The 22,652-nt window shown below is 42.7% G+C and overlaps 1 protein-coding gene across 19 annotated transcripts in view; it reads right to left on the minus strand.

Moving 5' to 3' along the window:
* neo1a (neogenin 1a) overlaps positions 1–22,652 on the minus strand; it is a 154,041-nt gene that overhangs the window by 53,224 nt on the left and 78,165 nt on the right. For all 19 annotated transcript variants that reach the window (XM_069526127.1, XM_069526145.1, XM_069526146.1 and 16 more), the window contains exons 3-5: positions 18,478–18,753; positions 17,620–17,770; positions 6,373–6,509 (exon numbers count right to left, since the gene is read on the minus strand). In XM_069526127.1, coding sequence (XP_069382228.1) covers positions 6,373–6,509; positions 17,620–17,770; positions 18,478–18,753 — 564 coding nt within the window. The remainder of the gene's footprint in view (positions 1–6,372; positions 6,510–17,619; positions 17,771–18,477; positions 18,754–22,652) is intronic.

Here is a 22,652-nt window from a genome sequence, read left to right on the forward strand (position 1 = left end):
TGGTGACGAGTGACTGATTTCAAATCCAGCACTAAATACGTCCCTTTATAAACATATGGATGACGTCAGAGACGCCGTTGTCGTGTTTTCCTAAAGTCTGCAGCTCACAGTCTCACACACACTCAGCTGGAAAGAGGCCGACATGTTTTTGAACATAAACACAACTCACTAAGGGGGAAAAAAAAAAACAGTTGAGACGGGAAAATAGCAAAAAGAAACACAGCTTCAAAAAAGAAGAGGAGAAAAAAAAACCACCATGAGAAATATGAAGGTGGTAAAACAGCTGAGAGATGCTGGTTCTTCAGGGCTGGTATTATCTCTTCAGTCTGTGGCTCAGTAAAAGAAGCTTTAATTCAGACACTGACTCCAGTGAACTGCTAACAAAAGGGCCACTGTGAGCTTGTTAAAACAAAACCCTGTAGGATTCCTGAAGGGATTCTGTGCAGATTACTAAAAGTGTCACTGATAGCGAGGAGTAAACGGAATGGAGACGTAGCGAAGGGGGAAAGGCCACCCCCCCCACCCACCCACTGACACTCGTAAAAACTGTGTAACGTCTAAAACACAGTCTACAACCTGCAAAAATTTAAATTCACTCATTATGTCCTCACCACTGTGCCGATGGAGGGGTGGGTGAAGAGTTTGAGTCCACAAAACACTTTTGGAGTTTCAGGGGTAAACAGTGTTGCAGCCAAATTCAACACAATTAAAGTAACTGGTGACCGCGTCCTCCAGGCAGGAGGACAACGAAGGACATTTAGGCTAAAAACACGTTGTAAATGACACTGTTCCGAGTTGAATTTGAATGTCGGGGCTTACGGACACTTGGACGACACCACAGGAGCAGTATGGAGGCCTTTTCTGTTATTTTCTGTTGTTTGAAGAATTGATCTCCAATTAGTGGATTTGGCTGCAACACTATTACCCCTGAAACTCCTGAGAGTCTTCGCCCCCCCCCCTCCATCGGCACATAGATAATGAGTGAATTTTAATACTTGGGTGAACTATCCCTTTAAGGAGGCAAGATTGTTGAAGCTAGAGGATCTAAAGATGAAAGATATGTTACTTCTTCACCAGCTTGGCCGGAGTCCAGTTAGCTTCATAAAGTTAAACAACGGCTCTTGGCCAGTCGGGGGGTTTATTCCGAGGGCAAGCGGAGCTCGGACTGCACTAATTACCCACCCTGCTCTCCTGAAGATAACAGCTTTCTCTTAATCCCGGCCAAAACAAACAAGAAAGATGCTCTGCGCTCACTTGCAAGTCACTGAGCAGAGAATATTACGTCTGGTAGATGCAGATTCAAAGAGAGGGAGTTCAATCTTTTTTTTTTGAGGACTCCCTCTGATGGTTCATAAATTACCAGAACTGAGTGGAAGCAGAGGCCGTAGATTATCCAGGAAATCCTGAAACAAAGCCTGGATGGTTTGGCCGCGGCACACAGACGAGCTGAAGGCGCTACCTCTGTGCTTCTGCCTTCATTTCAGAGCAAGGACGATTTTTGTGCTTTTTGTTTCTACTTAACCTCTTTTCTGGAGGAGCAACAGCAAAATACAAAGAGACAACAAAAAGACAGCTTGTTTTGTGTGTCTGTGTATCATTAGCATTAGCACATAAAGTCCTGTTGGAGTTGTACATCAATGTATTGATGCCCTGGATGTACACAAGTTGGATAAATAAAAAGAAATTCGAAAAGAAAACACACGGTAGCATTGGAAATTCTACTATTTCAGGTCGGGGTTTCAAAACTGGCAAAATAATGTAAAGGTGTAAGTGAGCCTTAGTCAAACTATGCTCAGTTACATGGATACAGGAATATTAGTGTAATATTGTGTTAGGACAATTATTCTTCAAGCGTGTATGTGTGTGATTACTCTGAGGAGGACAGGCTGATTGATGCCTTTCAGATGAGACCCACGATGACGTGAGCAGAGCTTTGTTCCTCACAGCAGATGTAGCCACATATGACAGACTCACACACACAATGGTGTAGACACAACAAAGCTATAACAATACAGACACACACAGAGTTTGTGTTGCCGTGCAGATGCGTCTCCATCAGAAATATATAACAGATTCCCCACAGATAAACACAGACAGAAGAGACGGACAGGAATCGAACAGAGCCACCTCCACGTGAAGAAAATAAGGACAGGGTGTGTGTCTGTGGGTTTTCTCTGCTTATCTGATCACTGCTCTTTTAAAAGCTTATTGGAGAGTTTCTTGTTATTTCAGTCACGCTGAGGGAGGACAGGAAGACAGCGTAAAAACAGACTGAAACCTCCATCAGATGTTTATAAAACCTTTGATTCTCACATACATCATTTAAAGCGAACTATTCCTGTCACTCGCTGGAGGAAGAAAAATCCCTCTACAACATTTTCTATATTCTAATTGACGTGGCACAAGTTTATTTTAGAGTTGCAGGCACCTTTTCATCGCCTGGTGTAACAATGCGAGCTGCCCAAAGTGTAGATGTGATATATGATCAGTGGCTTTTTTCAAACCACTTCTCTTGCAATGAGAGAGTGAAGACGAAGGTGGAGGTGCAGCTGAAATTGAGCATAACTATAGGTTGTTGTTTTTTAACGCTTCTATTTTTGCTCGTTTTCTATGACAAGGTAAAACACGTCTGCTGTCTGCGGTTATAAATCCTCAGCCCATGGAAGAGACATGAGACATTTTTACGAGGGGCACGGATTTCCTGCATGCGAGCGCAGAGAGAACAATTACGTTGATGACATGATAGCATGAGGCCATGATAGATGAGGGCCACTAACTGGAAGCCCCATAAAAGTGGAAACATACATGTTTGTGGAGAAACTATTTCTGTTTTGCAAACACACACGAGCACAGAGTCCAGGTCTGGGTGGTGCCCCAGTCACGCAAGGCCATAATCAAAAGCTGCTGCCTCCTCTGGCCCCGTTTATCCTCTCGCTGGCTCTAATAGAGGGTGAGATGTCACAGCAGAGCGCTCAAACACACAGTTATCATACAAACACATGCAAGTGTGGCAACATAGGACAGTGTGCCTGTGCCGGACCCCTGTACGATGGCTGTGAGATGGTGTGTGAGCCTACATTACTATTAACACTGATGGAGTCTGACATCATTGAAAAGTAGAACTGTAGAAGAAGAAGTCAAACTGTCTTTAAAAATAAAGTCTTTAAACGTCAAAGGCCTTTTGGTTGATATATAATAAACAAACTGCTCTTGGATACATATTGCTTATTTATTGACGACCGCTGGCACTGTCTGTTCCGCAGCTGTTGGAACATGGTTTCACATTGTGAAGAGGTTTTCTTGTTCAGTTGTTTCGCCCTGAGATAAAATTCACAGCCAACAAAGAACGTTCACCTGTTTTGAGACGGAGAGCAGCGGGTCTGTGGTTTGTTAACAAGCTCTGTGCTGGTGAAATCTTACTCCACTCCTGCAACAAGTAGTTTGTGTTAAGTCTCCTCTGTATTAAGTGATAGAAGGTTTTGTTTTGATTCACTACCAGGGTATCTTGAAACAGTTTTCCTCGTTATTTGGTGCCCCAGTGATTATTAGCTGCAGCAGGAAAGTGTACGTGAGTCTGACTCATAGTGTTTATGTTCATGGTCAAAGAAAAAGTTTCCATGTGCCTCACTAATGTGTTTTCAATAGCTTGTGGACGCAGTGAAGCTCTATGGCACAGAGGAATAAGGCCCACATGGTGAAGGGGGGGGGGGTTACAGGGATATGCCCCATAAAGATGTGAGGAGTAGTCTCACGTAGACAACAAACAGCAAAAGACGTATGTCGACTTTGCAAATGCACGATGATCTGTGTCAACGTCGGACACTTTCAGCAGCGTGTAGTTTGCAGCTCGGAGGTTGTTGCTGATGGTCGACTCAGCCCCACAGTCTGCATCATCTGAGCCACACTAACTGAAGAAGCAGGTTCAGTGTTTGATATTTGAATAAGAAAAAACACATATTTGCCGGTGTGAGCAGGTGTACAGTGAAAGTGTAACTGACCTAAAGTGGCCCCATTACGTGCGTGTGCACACACACACACCTGCTGCACGCATCTCTCCTTCCACAAATAAGCACCAGCTGCATCACAAACCCTCAGCTTATCTTCGGGCGATATCAAATTCCCAGACCGCCACTCTGCATCCTCTCCTCGGCACAAACTGTCCACAGTTCATGAAAAAGCCACTGGCTTTAAATTCACTACTTCTTCTCGTTACTGCAGCAAAAGAGGCCCTGAGGTCTTTTAGAAGGAGTCTGACACAAGGAAAAATGTTTCGTTGTGAGTATAGATTCATACTGCATTGATTTCTATGAATGTCTTTTGCAAGCATAACTACTTCAGGAGGGAATCAATTGACCTTTTAAGTGTTACTTCAGTTGTCAAGGGAGCAAATCAATGCCACAATCTGGTTTCTTCGCAAATCTGGATGAATCAAATGCAATTAGAGCAGCGAGTCTTTGGAAGAGGAGCTAATTAAACTATTTTTATTACGTTACAGTGACTGATGTCTTTCAACAAAGTTTCAGGACGTCATATCAACCCCCCCCTAGTTGGAGGAGGGGGAGGCCGGCAGGGGTCAGGACGGAGACGTGGAGGATTTCGGGGGAGAATTCCGACCACGAGGACTGAAAGCGAGTGAAGTCAGATGTCCTCCTGTGACCTGATCCGATTTTCCATTACTGTCTCCTTTAATCACGGTGAACGACGGGGGAATAATGAAAGGGTGGTGGAGGGGCGATGAGGAGATGAAGGGATTTGGGGAGACAGGTACGGAGTCATAGCATGACGTGGCTGAGTGTGAAATGCAACGAACCCCGGAATGAGCCTCGGGGTGTTTTCCCTTTTCTAAACTTATTTCACAGCAGATCCTGTTATGTGGATTCAGCTGGGAAAACACACAAATACACACGAGGCCTTGTGTTCTGTGTGTTTTTCTGACTGACACGTTCAAACAGTGGTAATTACGATACAGTTACTGTGTGTGCGATGTCTAATAAATCCAATGCACCGATCAAACTAATATCAGAGAATTAGAATTAGTGTGGCTTTAATTAAATTGAGTTACTCAAACTTTAGATAGGTTGAATGCAACGATCTAACTCGGGGCAGTAGTTAATTTATTTGTAGATATCTGAATTAGTTACTCAAAGAACGGTTTTACACATATTTGACGGGAACGGAAAAATAAGCACCAAGTTCATGTCGGTGTGATTACACTTAGTATCCTGCCCACTACTCTCCTTTGTTCAAAATTCCTGTTTTGCAATTATTTGTTTGACGTCCCAGCTGCATTTAAGATTCAATTTTACGCTTCACCTTTTAATTTTGGATTTTGCATCGTGACATAAATGCTAAACCTCCTCCTGGATTTATTACAGACACATCTTGCACAAATTAGGTTCCTGTTGCCGGATAAGTGGGACTTTGAAAGTGAAGATCAGTCAGCATTCATTCAGGATTTAGCAGCTTTAGCAGTTTCATGCAAAAATTAATACTAAAAATTCTTATATGTCTACAGCTGAATTTTTGATAAGACAGCATCAGCAGTGTTGCATCTTAACAGAATTCACCAAAGAATAAATGGAGAATGATCCCATCAACGTTTGTTGTTTTCAATTAAATCTGCAGAAGTATAACAGACATTTAAACAGGAAGTTGATGCTATAATGTAACACGGAGAAATACATATGTGTCTATGATTCACTTCACATTTAATAAAAAGTGTGATTAGCTGATTAAATTAATTTGTACTTGAAAAACACGCTGAACTATATGTGCACCCTCTCAGTATCTGTTAAAACAACCTGACAGCTCCTCCTCCAGCATCGTCTAATTCTTCAACCTGTCGATATATTTTCTTCCAACCAGCTCATATTCTTTCTTGTTATTCCTGTGTGGGGTTGGTGTTCTGTGAAATAGCAGCTACAAACAAGCACAAACACTCCACATGCTGCCAACTTAAGTGGAGAACTCACTAAAAACGCTGCTCCACCATGATGTGCAGCTCTTCTCAGCACGGCTGCCTCTCACCACAGCCACAGCTGGTTTCTCTGCATCGTTTGCATGCAAGAAATAAACCTGGTCCGTTTAATTTCAAGCTAAATTGTCAGGTGCTTTGTTTCAGGTCCTGGATATGGGTCTTCAGGGAACATATAACTTATTTCCAAACATAAATCAGGTGAAATTAGACCGTTGCAGTAATTTAGGGATGGATCTGAGAGTTCAGTCAGACTTGGAGAGACTATGCTCTGCACGAATGCATCCTGTTTCCAGCTCTGTTGTGATTGTGAGCCTCTCTATATTAACTACGCCTCACTACCTTAGCTTGTACCTGTGTTCCTAGAAAGCAGATGGAGTGGGTTGGGGTGAGGGTACCTTGTATTGTGAGTTGGGCCTGGGCTTCGATGGTGGCGTTAGAATTGTCCGCCATGCAGGTGTAGACGCCGGCATCCTCCTCTGTGAGATTGAAGATCTGGAGACTGCCTCCTCCCAAGACCTCTACCCGACCCTCGCTGGAATGAGAAAGACACACAGAGGAGGGAGAGAAAGAAAGAAAATTAGGCAAATCTTTTCTTCTGGTAAATAATAAACAGCATCTTTATTTTCTACTGTTAACAGTGTGCAGATGACATTCAGGAGCCCTCGGGCTGATGACGCTGTAGCAGCATCTGGACGGAGTTTCAGCCTCGATGTCTTATTTTATCCAGACTTGTAAATTATTTAAAAAGTAATTTCAGTCCATTTCTATGAAGCACATTCCTCCTCCTGCTCCGTCAGGGTCGCAGCCTCTAGAGCTCCATGTTCCCCTACTGACCCGAGGTTGACTCCACGTCTCCTACTTGCCTCTTTTGCTCCGTCACATCTTACCAACCCTCCAAATGAATAAAATATACTAAAAGCAAAATCAACTGCCCTGAAAAGACTGCAAGTTGCAATTCATCTCAGCAACCAGGATTTATATAGAAAGTCTGGCTTTGGACATCTGGTTATATAACTGGAGTCAGACGGGAATATAACAAATGCATCTTGTTTTCAAAGGACTAAGTGAACTGACCAAAGTGTTTATATCACGTATCAGTTCCATGTTGATCTTGGTTTGGGGTTTTATTACAGCAAGATAATATCTGAATCATTGAGAAAGAACTACAACTATGAATGCCATCCACACATTTCTCTAAACAACCCACACAACGTTAACATAATAAAGACCAACATAAACATATCTTAGACCTCGTTTTAACTTTTATCTATTATTTTACACATTTCTGTCTTTTCTATTTTCTCCTTCAAATTATTTTTAGAGAATTATTGTTTCTTTTACCTCTTTTAATTTCTTTACCTCTTTAATTCTACTCTTTTTAAAGTTTATTTTGCTCCCCCTCTGTCTATGAAACATGCTTTATAAATAAACTGCCTTTCCTTTCTTAGTTCATGAACTGTCAACATATAAAAGACACAGTTTTAGGCCTAAAATACAGATTATTGAATTGTTTACGTTAAATAAGGACAGATGTCAATGATGTTTTATTCAGGATGCATCGGTTTAGATTATACATTAGTGTGCAGCTCGTATTGGAGCTACAGCTGTGGGGGTATGTTGTGTGTACAGTGTCATTACTACAGATGTTACATTGTCTTAATGAATGTTTTCATTGTCTTTCATCAGCTCTTAATTAACTGCAGCGACGTACAAGAACAGAATAACAATACAGCCGTGTCACATCAAGTGATTCTGTTCTTCAAGAAGTTCAGAACCTCTCTATCTATACATCCTGTATCGAAATCAACAGCCAAACAACCAGAGTTTTTACTTTTGCTGCTCCGAGTACCGTTCCCTCTGCTGCTGGGCTCCAAATTCCAATTAAATGTTTTGTAGGTAATGTTTTCGAACACAAATCTCTTTGTGTATTAGCATATGGATTTACATACTGCAGCACAGAGTGGCAGGAGATAGGCCTCGCTGACTGAAAACTGAATAACAAGTGTAACAGAGTCATTTCAGACTCTGCAATCATAAATATTTATAACGCTAAACTATTTACACCTAATCCAAATCACAACATATAGTATGTAGTTGTTTAGCCTCTCTCTGAACCAGCAACCCTCCCCCATCTTAAACAGTCCCAACTTTGATTTTCCCAATAGGCCCATGGGGGGGCGGGGGGGGTGAAGCAGTCTGTGGCCGAGCTCGGGTTTGATTCAACAGCCAGCAGAGAATGGCAGTGGGAGGAGGGCGAGAGGGGAGACAAAAAACATAAATCAATAGCTTAAAGAGAGAGCCATGCATTAACAAAGAGAGAGAGATGCAGAGATGCAGAGAGAAAAGTAGGAGAGCAGCGGGTCAGCAGGAGGAGACGAGAATCCAAAGAGATTCACAGCAAGCAAGATGCAACCGAGGAGAGCGAGATCAGTGCATAATGGTTTCTGCACAGAGGAGCCAGGATACATGCTGAGGTAAAGAGTGCACCGAGAAGCACAACCCGGAGCTACAGGTTGATTTCAGCCTTTAAACAAACTGCTGACGAGCTGGAGCTTCCATACTGTCTACTAACTCTGGGGTTTGGCATCACAAGAGTTCGATACCGAGATCCCAGCTTCCCGCTTTCATTGGAAAGAGGGATGCACAGCACATATTTAATCCATCGCGTGTTTTCTCCTTCTGTCCAGAGCAAGTCAATCTCCTCGCTCCGACAACTGCAGCCGCTAAAGTGCTCTGATGAACCAGGGATGTGGACTGAGGGAGGAGAATAGACTGTGTTGCTGTTGTTGTGAGGGAGCGCTCTGCACTTTAACTGAACACAAGGTGTCTACTGGAAAGATGTGACATCTCGTGCATCCGCTGCTAATTAAAATGCCATCATCCATATTCACATATAATGTTCGGTTATTACAAAACGTGAAGATTACAGCATTAACGTGTCAGGCAGACGAGGTGCTGTGGTGCTAATTGGCCTTGGACATTTTTAGTAACGACTGTATTCAAAGATAGACGACATGACAGCTCCCCTCAGGTGAAAACAAAGCGTCGTGATAGACCCCTGGTGGCTGGATGCAGTGTGGGTCATTAACCCTGCCTTCTGCATGTTAGCAGATGGGACACAGACCAAACTAAAACATCAAACTACATGTTCATTAGTTTTCTAAGATGGTTTCTGTCATTTTAGTCTGTTTCTCTCACAGTGACGTTAATGTCTCCAATATGTTTGAATTAGTCATGTGATGCTCTAAAGACGGGGTGAGACATCACGATTGACAGGTGAGACAGACTGGTGATCACTACTGCGCAAGATCCTTTGGCTTCATTTCTGGATAGTGGGAGGAAGTGGAGCCACGTCATCCATCTTTATTTACAGTCTATGTATGTTTTTTCCATCAAATGTAGTCTACTTGTGGAAAGAATCCACATTCTGACTTATAACACCACATATCTAAAGAAAGAAAAGAAAGAAAAGACATCGACCTCCCTCTGCTCCTCTCTAGCGAGTAACTTGTCCAGAAAAAAGGATTTGAGGATGTCCTGTCAACACGCAGGACCTGGAACAAAATTTGTCCCTTGTTCTGTCACTCAGACCTGAAGGCAGCGGCAGCCCCTGAGATTTCAACAGAAGGGCCTGCCGAGGGGAGAGTGAAGGAGGGACGGTGCGGGACGCACACATTTGCTATGTGTGAGCGGTGACTCAGCCTTGCGTGACACAAACCGGAGGCAAGGTCAGTACACCTGTGCGAGGGGGAAGCTGCGGATCACGGCGGATCTGTGGGTGTGTTTGTGTTTCGGTGGCGGCGGTGCGATACGCTGTCACAGAGCAATCAGGAGGTGCTGTGACAGTGGTCGGGCACAGGTCGTGATATCTGCAGCACAAAGGGGAGGCAGGTGGAATCACAACTGTCATAACAGAAAAAGGGAGATTTATTATTAATGAGCAGAGCAGCAATCTTAAATCTTTTCTTCCTTTGACCTCGCTTTCCTTATTTTCAAATTAAATTTCCTTTTCCAACTCCCCCCCACTTGTCACTCTATATATAAATACACCCACCATCTCAACCCATCTCTCTCTGCGTTAACTGTGTTAACTGTTGTGCCGGTCCGGGTGTGGTGGTTTGTCGTGAAGGCGAATTTAACTTCCTCTTCCTTTTTGACGAGAAAATAATCACAACAGTTGTAGGGATTTGAATCATGTGCAGAGAAGAGTGGGATTTCATTTTACAGCCGCAGACTGCAGCCTGGAATGATTAGTCCCGCCTCCAAAAACTGTTTCGTCTTTACCTGTTCCGATATGACTCATGGAGCACGGGGGGGGGGGCAAATGTGGGAGATAAAGTAGATCGGCTCATGAAATAAATAAGAAGAACAAACAAATAGAAATTAATGTGAGAAACAACCTGGTGCCAACAGAACAGGCTGAGGCTTCTTAAGTGACTCAGCCATGAAAACGTTTCTGTTTCCTTCTGGCTCGTAATGAAAAGCTGCAAGGCCCTGGAGACAGAAACAACTCTTGCATACCTTACTTTATTTGCTTGTTTCCCCCCCTGCCCAGGTCCCTGAGAATAAACCGATCATTTTTAGCGGATATTACAAAGAAACCAGCTGCACACAACGCGTGATTTACTTTAAAATTGGTGTGGTGGGCCCTCCGGGGCACTTGGAGGCACATGACCATATTGTTGCCCCACGCAATATCATTTCTACAAAACTACACCAATGCACTGGATTATTAAACCTTTGAATTGTACATATTATTTAAACCTTAACCAGATTATCGCTGGTGAACAGCCACAGTGAAGCGCTGCAGGTGAGAAACAATGTGCAGGTTCACGCAAACAAAAGGCCTCATATCATCAATTCTCTTTCGGGTAATGATGCGGAACAGTTTTATCTCTTAGATGTAAAATGAAATTGAGATTGAGATGAGATTATTTTTAAGTGTTTGAAAACAAACAAACCTTGCAACAACAAAGCCAATGGCCGATGAATTCCTCCCATCCTGATTCGTTACTTGGGGATAAAACTAAAATAAGTAGAATAAAAATAGATGCTTAGAGAGAAAACACGCTTTGAAGAGAGCTGGTGAGATTGTGTGTGTCTGTGTGTGATGTGCTGGATAAAAAAAAAGGAACATCCATAAAAGGAAACTTCCCATGTTCCACTGGCAGAAAACTATGTCGCTCGTCCTGTTTTTTCAGCAGCACACGCCAGTTAAACCACTGAATTACCTAATGCCGCCGCTGCTGTGGCTGGTTTCTGTCATTGTACCAATGTAGAAGAAATTTGACTTCCTCAGCAGAACCCTGAGCACATGGGCCTCCTGGGAATCAGGAAGTGCTGCGCTGGAGATGGACTGTATGCCAACCTCTCCAACTGAGGGAACCATGTGGATTCACCATTCACATGGTTCTCGTTACCACTTTACACCGAGAGGTGTTTTTTATTGTTTTGGCACCGATATTACATCACAAGTTCATTATTCACATTATCATACTTTACATTATCCTATATACCGCTTATCCTTTAAGGGTCGCGAGGGGACTGGAACCAATCCCAGCTGACATTGAGCACCCTGGACCGGTTGTTAAATTTAGGTTTATTATTATTATTAATATCGTTATTGCAATTGTTGTTATTATTGAATTAATTAAGCACGTTTTAGAGCCTAAAGTCAAGCGAAACTTAAAAAAGTTCTGGTGGCATAAAATGATGCACTGAGCGTTTTGCTCAAGCTTCCAAGATTGCGAGCCACATGTTTGTGACGAGCCGTGGCCAAAGCTTTCACGCTCTGCTGAGGAATTCTATGTATGAATTTAAGTTCAGGTTAACTGACTCAAGAAAGACGATCGTGAGGACCTTAACCGAGACAACGCAGAGGGACACGAGGAACAAGCGTCCAGATGATTGAACTCTATACGTTGATGCTTTAATTTGTCTTTTATTTGATTTGAGTTTTACTCATTTCATGAGTCTGAATGTCTATTTGCTGTTGAAGGAGGACTAACATTTCCCATGAACACATTGATGGTCAGTAACAATCACCATCTGTGTTGTACAGTGTCTCTGACAGGCTTCTCTGAGAAGTTGCACTTTAAGAATACTTGCATTACAGTGACCATTTACTGCAACATGTAAAGAATAAAGCCGGTTAAGGCTGTGAGGGCCACTTCATGACACTCGCAGTCAGAATGAAGACAATTACAGAAGATTGCATCTGTTGGCTTAAATGAAAACTTAAATGACGGAGGTATTTGCTGGGCCATGATGTGTTTTCAAGAGGAGTGGAATGGTTTATTCTGTGATGCATGCAGCTCTGCCAGAGCTATCAAAATATTATAAAAGTCATTATAAAAGTGCTGCTGGTTTGAGCTGCGCATTATTACTTTTCATCTACGGTTTCAAGTGTTCCCTCTGTCGTGAATTGGCAATTTCACAAAGAATGGTGGTGATGTCTAACATAAGGTTGAAGAGAATATCATAACGTCATACGCCATGTTTTGTTACAGCTTAAAAATGGAATCACCTGCTGTTGACAGTGTTTGATTGATGTTTAATTTCAAACACGACTCTTGGACCTGAGTCACCGCCATAAAAATACATTTAACGTTCGCAGCAGTAACGATGAACCAGGGCTGAAATTATAAGGAGCATAAAACGAGCAGTAAAAACTACATTTTATGAAAATTGTTCTTTGTCCTCTTATTTATGTATCTTCTTTTAAAAGGTGCAGTGTGTAGAATCTTGTGATATCTAGTGTTGAAGTGTTGCAGCTGAACACCCCTCACCTAACCTTTCCCTTCCAAACATGAAAAAGAAACTGTGGTAGCTTTAATTGTCATAAAAACTCAAAAGGTGTTTAGTTTGTCCAGTCTGGACTAATGTAAAAAACATGGCTGCCTCCATAGAGAGGGTCCCCTCGATGTCAATATAAAGTATTTGAATATAAAGGGACTTTTCTGGGGTAAAGAAAACTACAATTCATACAATTTAGATGAAATGAACTAGTGAAAACATCATGAGGATTATTCTACATTAAATTTCTGGCAATAGATCCCTTTCACCTAAATCTTACACACTGGACCTTTAAATAGAACATTAGTGGGTGATTGAATTTATCAAAGTGTTTATCAAAGGAACCTTAGCTAAGGATGGATTCTCAAAACTCTGATGGTTTTATTCTTTGCAGTTTGTATTTACACCTGCTGGTGCAGCATGAGGTCCGACCACAGACTGAATATAAAGATGGATGACTTGAATGCTCCCAAAAGTGAAGCCAAATCATCTGGATCTAGATGTAAAAGCTATAAATAGCAGTTTGATCTAAACCCTCATCACTGTGACATTTTCTGACAACAATGAAAAAGCCTTTTTTCATTTCCTTACATTGGGCTCCCATGGTTGCTTGTAAAATGTCGACTTCCCACAGACAGAATCGTGTCCATGCATTTATACCTGCGTCTCAATGTGAGCATTTATTCTCTCCCCTCACCCATGAAAAGGGAATAAGATGAAGACATGCGCGGTTGTATGCAAGACATCCATGTGTGTGGGGGGGGGGTGACACAGCTGTCCGATAATAGTCCAATTGCAAACAAATTTCCAACACCGAGCTTCTCCCTTCACACACAAGTAAATGCAATACACACAATCATATTTAAATGAAGGCGAGAAGACATGGAGGAGAGGAGACAAATAGCTTGAAGCTGTTGGGGGGGGGGGGTTTGATTTACATGCTCTGTCAATTCCCTGTTGCTGGCCCGACATGCATAATTCATCCATTTTATTGACTGCTGGGGAATTCTATTAGGTGATAGTGATACTCCCAAGAACAAAAGATGACGGTTCTTTTCATGAGCGTCTCAGGGCCAGTGTGTGTGTGTGTGTGTGAGAAATCCAAAGGCCTGTCATCTCGGTGCCGCTCACCTGGGGACGCCGTCAATGACTCGCAGGGCATTTGCCAAGAACGGATTTTCAGCATGTTGACCGGACGGCTTTGAGTGTTAATATTCTGTTATCGCGTTGCTGGGTTTAATCAGAATGAATGGTGAGCTTGGTGTCCTTGGCAATAAATTCGCTCGGAGCCTAAATGAATCTGAGGCAGGGACCACGACGCTGGTGAATACGTAAGAAGCACAATAAGCCCTGGTGTAATGGATACAGCGTTATTAATCTTTCTGGGTGAGGAAACCTAAACTGAGATATTTCACACACTTCTTAATGAGACAAAAAAATCTATATATTAACTTATTGCTGGTATCAGACTATAAATTGTAATGGAACCGCAAAAGCAAAAGTCAAAGTTATGTCTAATGGGTTTAATCCAAATGTAAGAAATTAATGCTTCAGGACATGAAGCAGAAGACCAAACAAATGAATGCACATTTCCATCAGCCACTGAATATTGGGTATTGGTTAGTCAAGATAAACAGCTGGCGGCGCCGATTCTCCAGTCGTGTGTCATTACGAATCACAGCAGAAGAAGTAATTTAAAAGGCCAGGTCAGAAACAATATAGAAAACCTGATTCAAACGAGGAACATATAATTAATTTATGATTAATTTAAGTCACGTCAACAGCTTCCTCATCGTTCAATACAGATCTGTGTCTTCTCATGTGCTGCTTCAGTTTCTTTCTCTTCTTCAGTCGACTTCACGTGATGTGATCCATTATAAATCTGTTTCTGTTGCACATTTTTGCCTTTATTGATGCACCAACTGTTCCCACTTCAGCGAAGTGTAACAACTTTTTGTGATATGTCTATTTTCAAACGTCTGACATTTCGTCTGAGGCTGTTTTTTTAATGTCCATATTGATAAGGACAACAGCACCTGGGACGCCTCGCTGTGTCCTGACAGAAATACTTCACACTTTTGATGTCGTCTCTTTCCACAGCAAGTGCTTGTGACTGCAACCCACAAGTGGGCGTACGGCAAAGCAAAAGAGGACATTTTGTCTTATTTCATGTCAGTGTGCTTGTAACTATTTGAATATCATCTTCAGGAGGCGTCAGGAGCCTTGTACCAGATTAATCACACCCTCAGAGTCCCGGCAGAGAGAAGATGAATGGCTCCACGTCGTCTACTTTCATTCATAAAACTGGGTTTAAAATGTATTGTGGTGTCAGATTGGAAAAGTGAAGTTATACCTTCCCAATCACATGAGCTGTATTCAAAAGACTAGTAGGAATTACTGGTCATCACGATTATGAGATTGACACAGAACCTATACAAGGAGAATTTAAAAATCCAACTCTTCTGAATTTCCATATTGTGATTTTGCTCTGTCTCCATCTGTCATCAAAGATATCAAAGATATCAAAGAGTTTTATAAGAGTAAAGTTCTACATGGCGATACGGGCAGGTGATACAAAAGAAACAGCAAAGTCTGTCGTCTAAAGGTTACGAGGAGCATGCTAATGAGACTCTTCAAAGACTAAATCCAACTCATGACAGTAAAACTTTATATGACACGTTCTCAAAAGACGTTTGAAGGACTCCACTGTGTCCTCAAGTGCCTCAGAGGAGTCGGTCGGCTTGAGGAAAGACGAGATCAATTCATTGTATCATCCGGTCCAGTCTGTGAGCAGAGAAGACTTTTGGTTTTCAAACCTTGGGCCTATTCTCGTCAGGCAGTTGGACACGCTTATCTTTTTAAATGTGTCATCATGTCGCTCAGCTGAGTCCAGCAAACAAAGGAGCGCTTTCTCTTGATGTCATGAGGTCGTTATAATCGTTTCTAATGCATGTTTGGAACGTGTCTGTGCACGCCTACGCCCGATTGTAGTATGAACAGAAGCGCGTCTGTCTGAGGGCAGAAAGCATGAATTGACCTTGACGGGGGAGAATTAGCCAATAATCTGTATTTTTCTTGAGACTACCACAGCATGGTTTCATGTTGCACTCGTTTTGAATCACCTGCATTATCTGTCACTCTTTCTGTTATTGCAAACACAGACGGCGTGAGAGAGAGAAAACAAGAAGAAAGAACGATCGTGATGATCCCCACTGTCGGCGAGTCACCGCGTCTGCAACTGGTGGCTCTGACACATCTTGATAAACTTTCATCTCATGCCTGCAGCTGCGGTGTTGCCACTTTAAAGGCCCCGCTTGCGCTTCGCACCAAAGACCAATTAGACACTCTTCAGATTCCTCTTTCCCTCACACTGCACAAAGCACCCATTTTTTTTAATTGACAGCGACTCCTCTATCTCTTGAAATGCCTGAGAGGGACAGGAGACTCTCAAGGAGAAAGTTCCGCTGCTATTCTTTCTAATTGTTGATGTCGTATTCAAATCAAAAGGACGGTCACAGTGATGTATTCGTCACACAATCCGTCCCTGCTCCTGAAGGCAGGGGGCAGAGGGGTCCACTTCAATATAGCAAAGACCTCCCTGGATGTTCGGAGTGGGCTTGCTAATTACAAACAGAGACACCTGAGGGGGGGGTCAGGTGCGCACACTGGGTAGTGTTTTGTAATTAATACGAGGTAGATTAATAAGTACCTTTTTACCCAGCTCCCCCTGGAGGTCAGAGTTAATCATGGACAATTCCATATGTGTTACAGACATTTAACTTCAAATGTGCTGCTGCATTTAGAACTGGATGTTGGAGAGTGTAATGATATTCAAGCTCATACCACACCGGAGCCTTGCGGTTACCAGCGTGATGACCTTACATTTAATTTCACTCGAGGCAGGAATCCCATTCCAGGCGAGATTTAGATGAACGAGCCCCATTTCAACTCTTTTCTCTCGACCCCACATGCTGCAAAGTTATTATTCCACAGGAGCGATACACAGGGGTTAGGTAAACAAAGTGCTTCCTTAATTGGTGAGAATCAAACTTCCCATGTCGAATGCAATTCTCTCCTGAGGGATTTGAGCCGCTGTGCCTGAGCTAATGAGAGCCAGAGGAGTGAGAGCACAGGCGCTGTGACACTTTCTCCTGGCTCTTAATTTGTGAACTTCCTCCTTAGCTGGCAAACCTGCAGCCTCTGTCTCCCAGCTGAAGTGGCTCTGTTAGCACATCCAGGTTCTCCCCCCGGGGCTCTCTGGGTAGCGGTGGCAGAATAGCATTAACACCTCGGGGTGCAGGAGCCAAAACTAAGAGGTGAGCTTCTGGAGGCCAGAGGCAGCGGGTACAAAGGAGCAAACATTACAGGTTTGTGTTGCTTTTCAGAAGCAAGGAATGTGTGGGAGCCGAACACAACACACAGCGGTGAATGACTTCAGAGCGACTACAGGCAACTGTGATGGGAAAGGAGATTTTTGAAAGAAATCTATAAAAGCACAACAGTCCAGCTTTCTGTGGGTTTCAACAAGTTCAATTTAAGACTTTTTAAGACCACAATGGATGAAATTGAAGACTCATCACAAGGAAATATCATAGTCCAAGAATTTCTTACACTTCATTGAAGATAAAGTGAAGCAGCCAAGTAAAGATGCTGTGTGCTCTCCGAATTCATTCAATTGGTCCTTCCTAACTTGTAACTATAAAGGTGTTCTATAAATAAAGTGCATCTCTAAGAATTTTATAACTGTAGACTGTTGTGTACCCAGAGAGAATCTGTAGCATTTTAGGGCATCTTGGTAAAACCGATCAGATTGTTATGCAACATAGTGCTCCACTTAATGTCCATACCTTTCTTCCAGAAGCTTGTCTCCAAGCATCCAGCGGACGTGCGGCGCAGGGAAACCAGAGACCACGCAGGGCAGCAGCACGCTGTTTCCCACCACCTTGTTCACAGCCGCAGGCTGCACCAGGAACTCCGGCTTCCTCTCCTCTTCAGTTTCTTAGATGGGAGTAAAAAAAAAAAAAAGGGTGAGGGTTATGGCTGAGGTTAAGGTCGGGGTGAGTTAACCAAGCTGAGCAGCAACCTCCAGGAGTCATCCATCTTAAAAACTTCAGAAAGAAGTCACGTCTGAGGGGCGGTCGCTCCTGAGACCAAGAGCGAGAACGGTCGGATGAGTAATGTCCACACTGACGTCTGAGACAGCTGAAGTCTCCGCTCTTTAGAGGTTCAACCAAATGTCTTCAAATCCTGCAGCTACCAGGAAATGTGTGACCCCTGAATATACACAGTACTACAGCTAAGAAACTGTAATAATTCCTTAAAGCCTGAAACAGGATTTAAACTGGAGACAGATATGTATGAAATAATTTTAATCTCCATTACTCAGGGTCTCTTTCCAAAGTTACCGCATTTTCAAACTGATCTGTGGCAGTTTCATCTGGTAGCATCCAAACAAACAGCAACAGAGATAAACACCCCCACTGAGCTCTCGTTGGTCTGATTTATGATCCATGATATCTATTCTGAGGACTGAACTAAACATGAATTTAGATTTACTGCACAAGATTATTCTATTGAAGCCTAGAAGCTCAAATATGACTGCACTGTAGAATCATAGAAATCTGATCTCAGTTTTTGGCTTAAATTATAACACTCATCTATTTTCTAAATGATCAACATTCCAGTCCTTGGTTTTCTCGACTCACCTGGCAGTATTCGGAGCTGGGCCTCGTCGCTGGCCTTGGACGATCCCACATTCTCCACCAGACAGCGGTAGAGGCCAGCGTCCGCCTCCGAGGCATTGTTGATCACAAGGGCTCCACTTGGCAGCTGAAGCAACCTGGGGCTCAGCTCCAGTGGCTGACGGTCTTTCTCCCACCGAGTGAAGGGCACCAGATCGGAGTTGACCTCGCACGCCATCACCTGACTGTCCCCCAGACGCACCGTGGCCGGTGTTGGCTGGCTGGCAAACCGGGGCATCCCTGAAAGACACAAGGAGGGTGTAGAACCATGAGCTCTCAATGTGCAATTTTCTCTACATAGACGCTGACCTGCACATGGGACAGTGAGACAGTAATAATCCACAGAAGAGCTACGCCAATTTCAACCCACATAAAAAAACCTCCAAGGAGAACTGATGCTATTTTAGAGGCAAAGAGAGGCTGCAACAAAATATTAATTTAATTCAGTTCATTTTTTATGTTTCCAGCACCTTGAGTGAAGGTAACGAATAAATGTGAATTATTCATGATGATTATTTTTGAAAGCATCCTCACTTTACTTTTAGTGCCTCACACATTTGCACATCACCGCCTGTGCACCAGTCGAAGTTTGGCCACATGTGATAACAGCCAACGATGTGTTAGCTGTCAATCAAAGTGATCAAACCAAACCCACAGAGTCCTAATGAAGCAGATTAGTCGAGGTTTTTGTGAATTCTTTATAAATATGACCGGTTTTTCTTATGACTTTGTGAAGTGTGGCATATTGTTCTGTGGGTTTTTTAATCAGCCAACTGATAAATCGGTCAGGCTCATATTTAAACATGATGAAACTAAATACATTTCAGATTCACTGAAAATATAATAATAATATAATATAATTATTTCCAAGATTCGGATTTTAAAAACATAATTTAAAAATATCACAAAACATATATGGACATTAAGTCTAATGGACAACCGCCAATTGGAAGTAACATTTTAAAATTCATATTCAGAATAGATTCTCAGTAGAAGACCACGCCCGACCTCCTGCACACAAAAACCCTGAAACATGCGCAGACACACAATCAACCGCACACGTTGGTGTAGCACAATCGCTTATCCTCGATGGATGGATGTTAATTTGCTTTGCGGAGCAGGAGATACACAGCACTAATTAAAAAAAGGCAGAATCCACAGGCTGTTTGTGCGTCTGTACCCCGACTTTCATCTCGACGCGAAATAATTATTTCCTGTGTTTGAAGCCACTGATCTAAAACGAACGCTCGCACGTGGAGTTAGGGGGAAAATAATCGAACAGTCGGGTTTCAATAAAAAAAATTAAAAAAACGCACAGTGTGGAAACTGCAAATGTTAGTGTTGGGGTTTATAAGTGAAGAAGGAGCAGTTGTTTTTCAAAAGTCAGACAGCCACTGAATCCATCGTCAGTAAAAAGAATATCATGCTGTGTTATTGCCATGGAGGGCCTCTCGAGTTTCTGGGCTGATTGTGGTTGTCTCCTTGGTAATATGTGTGTGTGTGTGTGTGTGTGTGTGTGTGTGTGTGTGTGTGTGTGTGTGTGTGTGTGTGTGTGTGTGTGTGAGAGAGAGAGAGAGAGTGAGAGAGAGAGAGAGTGACAGAGCGAAGCTGAAATGAAGGGATAAGAAGATGTGTGACCAAGTTGAAAGAGGTATTCTGGTTCTGTGACTGTGCCTTTATCTGTTTGTGAATTCATCTTTGCCGCCTATGACCGTGCTCTCACACAGGAAGTGATGCCGAGGAGTTGCTGAGTGATTATTTGGCGTCACTGGCCGCTCTCCTCGAATCCCCTCCCAGGAGCGGCTCCAGGGTAAATCACACTACAAGATAAGGCCCCCAACTGCTCTGCTCTCGGCCACAGCTTTTCTCCGTTCATCTCAGCACAATGGTGCCGCTCAGATGCCGCCGCAGATATTACTGATTATCAAAGCTGCCAATCATCCACTCTATAATGATGGTAGGGTAAAAAAATAAGCCTCAGCTGAATCATTTAGATTAGAGTGACTGAAGCTCTGCACTGAATCAAACAAGTTTTATGATTAGCAGGTGCGGTTCGCTGTGAGCAATCAGTCTGACCGATGTCAGAGGGGAATTCTGGGATGTTTATCAGGGTTTCAGTGAAAATTCAGCTTATAAAGAAAAAAAAAAACATCAAAGCATACATTTAATTGCAGGTTCTGCAGCTCATTGGATATAATGGTATAGTTGCATGTTGATGGGGTTTTACTGTAATAATTAAACCTCTGAATCTGCGTTTCAAATTGATTTACACAGAAAATTGAAAGATAATATAGATGGATATTTAAACAGATCACTTTAAATATCCAGATGATTTTAATTAAGTCATAGAATTTCCACTTGATTCACAAAAGCAGTAGAAGTGATTGATGTTACTACATTGAGGGCATAACTTCATTTTTGAGTTTCAGTGTCTCAGCTTCAGTGAATTGGTGTTTGCATCATTTTTATTTTGCTTGACATATGGTGTGTGTGTGTGTGTGCGCTAAAGAGCGACACATTAATAAAACTTTATTCAGCTCTCGAAGTGGCCGGTAGAGTGCGGCTGATTAATGATGTTCAACAAAAGGTCGAAACACAAACTGATTTTAAACAAAACTACATAAGGTCACAGTGGAGTTCAGCACTCTTATCTTAAAGGGACAATATGTAACTTCAGCCACTAGGGGTCTCCCAATCAAAACAAAAGACCAAACTGAGCAAATCATGTTCACGAAGGAAATCATGCATTAAAACTGTATTCACGTTATGCAGCAAACTGCAATGAGGAGAGACAAAAAACAGCAGACCCGCTAACTGGCTAGCAGCGTGTTTTTCCTTCGTCATGTGACCATTAACCAGAAACATGTTGGATAATGTAAGTTCACAAGTCACCTAAATATATTGTAATGTACATGTTACATATCTTTAATGTTTACCAAAAAAAATCACAACTAACACTAACTGTCACGGCTGATATCCACAATGTGGGACAAACTAAAGTCACAGCCCGGCTTTAACTCAAACTGCAGACACTGCTCTCTACACCACAACAGAAATCCTTCGTCCCGTGGAGCGATGACATTTCAAAAGATGAGGTTGAGGCCTTGAGTTAATGCGGCCCAGGGTCTAAAAGCTGGAGATACACCCACAGCTTTGTTTAATGGCTTGAGACTTGACATTTGGCCCGTAGAGGACACAGGAGAGAAACCTGAACTTCATCTGCAGGCATGAGAGGAATTACACCTCCACAAAAACCAAACCTTTGCAGAGAGGACAGGGAATATTGTCTCCATAACCTCAGACTCCTGCTACATCTATACGACTACATTTTGGTTTGAGAAAGGCATTTTTTAATCGAAATGGTCTCTGACCACACAGGTTTTTTGGCTCAGTATTAGTATTTCAGTCCTCTAACATGTGTGTGTGTTGTGCACCAGCTAAATTGAGCATAAGTACATTAAGTGTGAGTGAAGGCATGACTGTGTAGACGGGAGGCGGGTGAGTGTCGATGCTAACCCCATCGATTCCAATTAATCACAGTTCTCCATTTAAATCGACTGGGTGGGAGCTTCATTTTCCACACCCTTGCTCTGCAGCCATCTATTGAACAGAGGGAGCTCTTATTAGCACAGAATGATGAGGCCAAGTGACTCCAGTAGAGCAACACGGCCTCAGTGGTCAGAACAGGAGAAAGAAACGAGTTTTGCTCTAATGGAAAACCTTTTCTTTGTTCCTCTCAAACAGCAGAAATAACAGTAAATGTGACCCTGCTGAACTAACGTGCCCCCAAACAGCATTTGCCTAGAAAATAAAGCACTTAACCCAGTGGTGGCACCAGAATTCCTCTTTTGTGAGCAATGTTTGGTGAGATTCACCAAACCTCACATCATCTGCTCAGCTTTGCCAGTGGAGCTTATAATTATATGAATGCTAATGAATGAATGTGTCCATCAATGGTTGGAGATTAGCAGAGAGGAGTTGTGCTGCAGAGAGCGACAAACAGGAGCAACGACTGCCTACCCCACACGTGCACACACGCACACACACACACACAGACCCACACTTCAATCGCACAGTTGGGTTCCTACTATTCTTAATTAAAATCAGGTATAGAATAACAATGAGCAGCTTAATAGAAT

This window comes from Paralichthys olivaceus, chromosome 1, assembly GCF_024713975.1.
Source record: "Paralichthys olivaceus isolate ysfri-2021 chromosome 1, ASM2471397v2, whole genome shotgun sequence".
NCBI lineage: Eukaryota > Metazoa > Chordata > Actinopteri > Pleuronectiformes > Paralichthyidae > Paralichthys > Paralichthys olivaceus.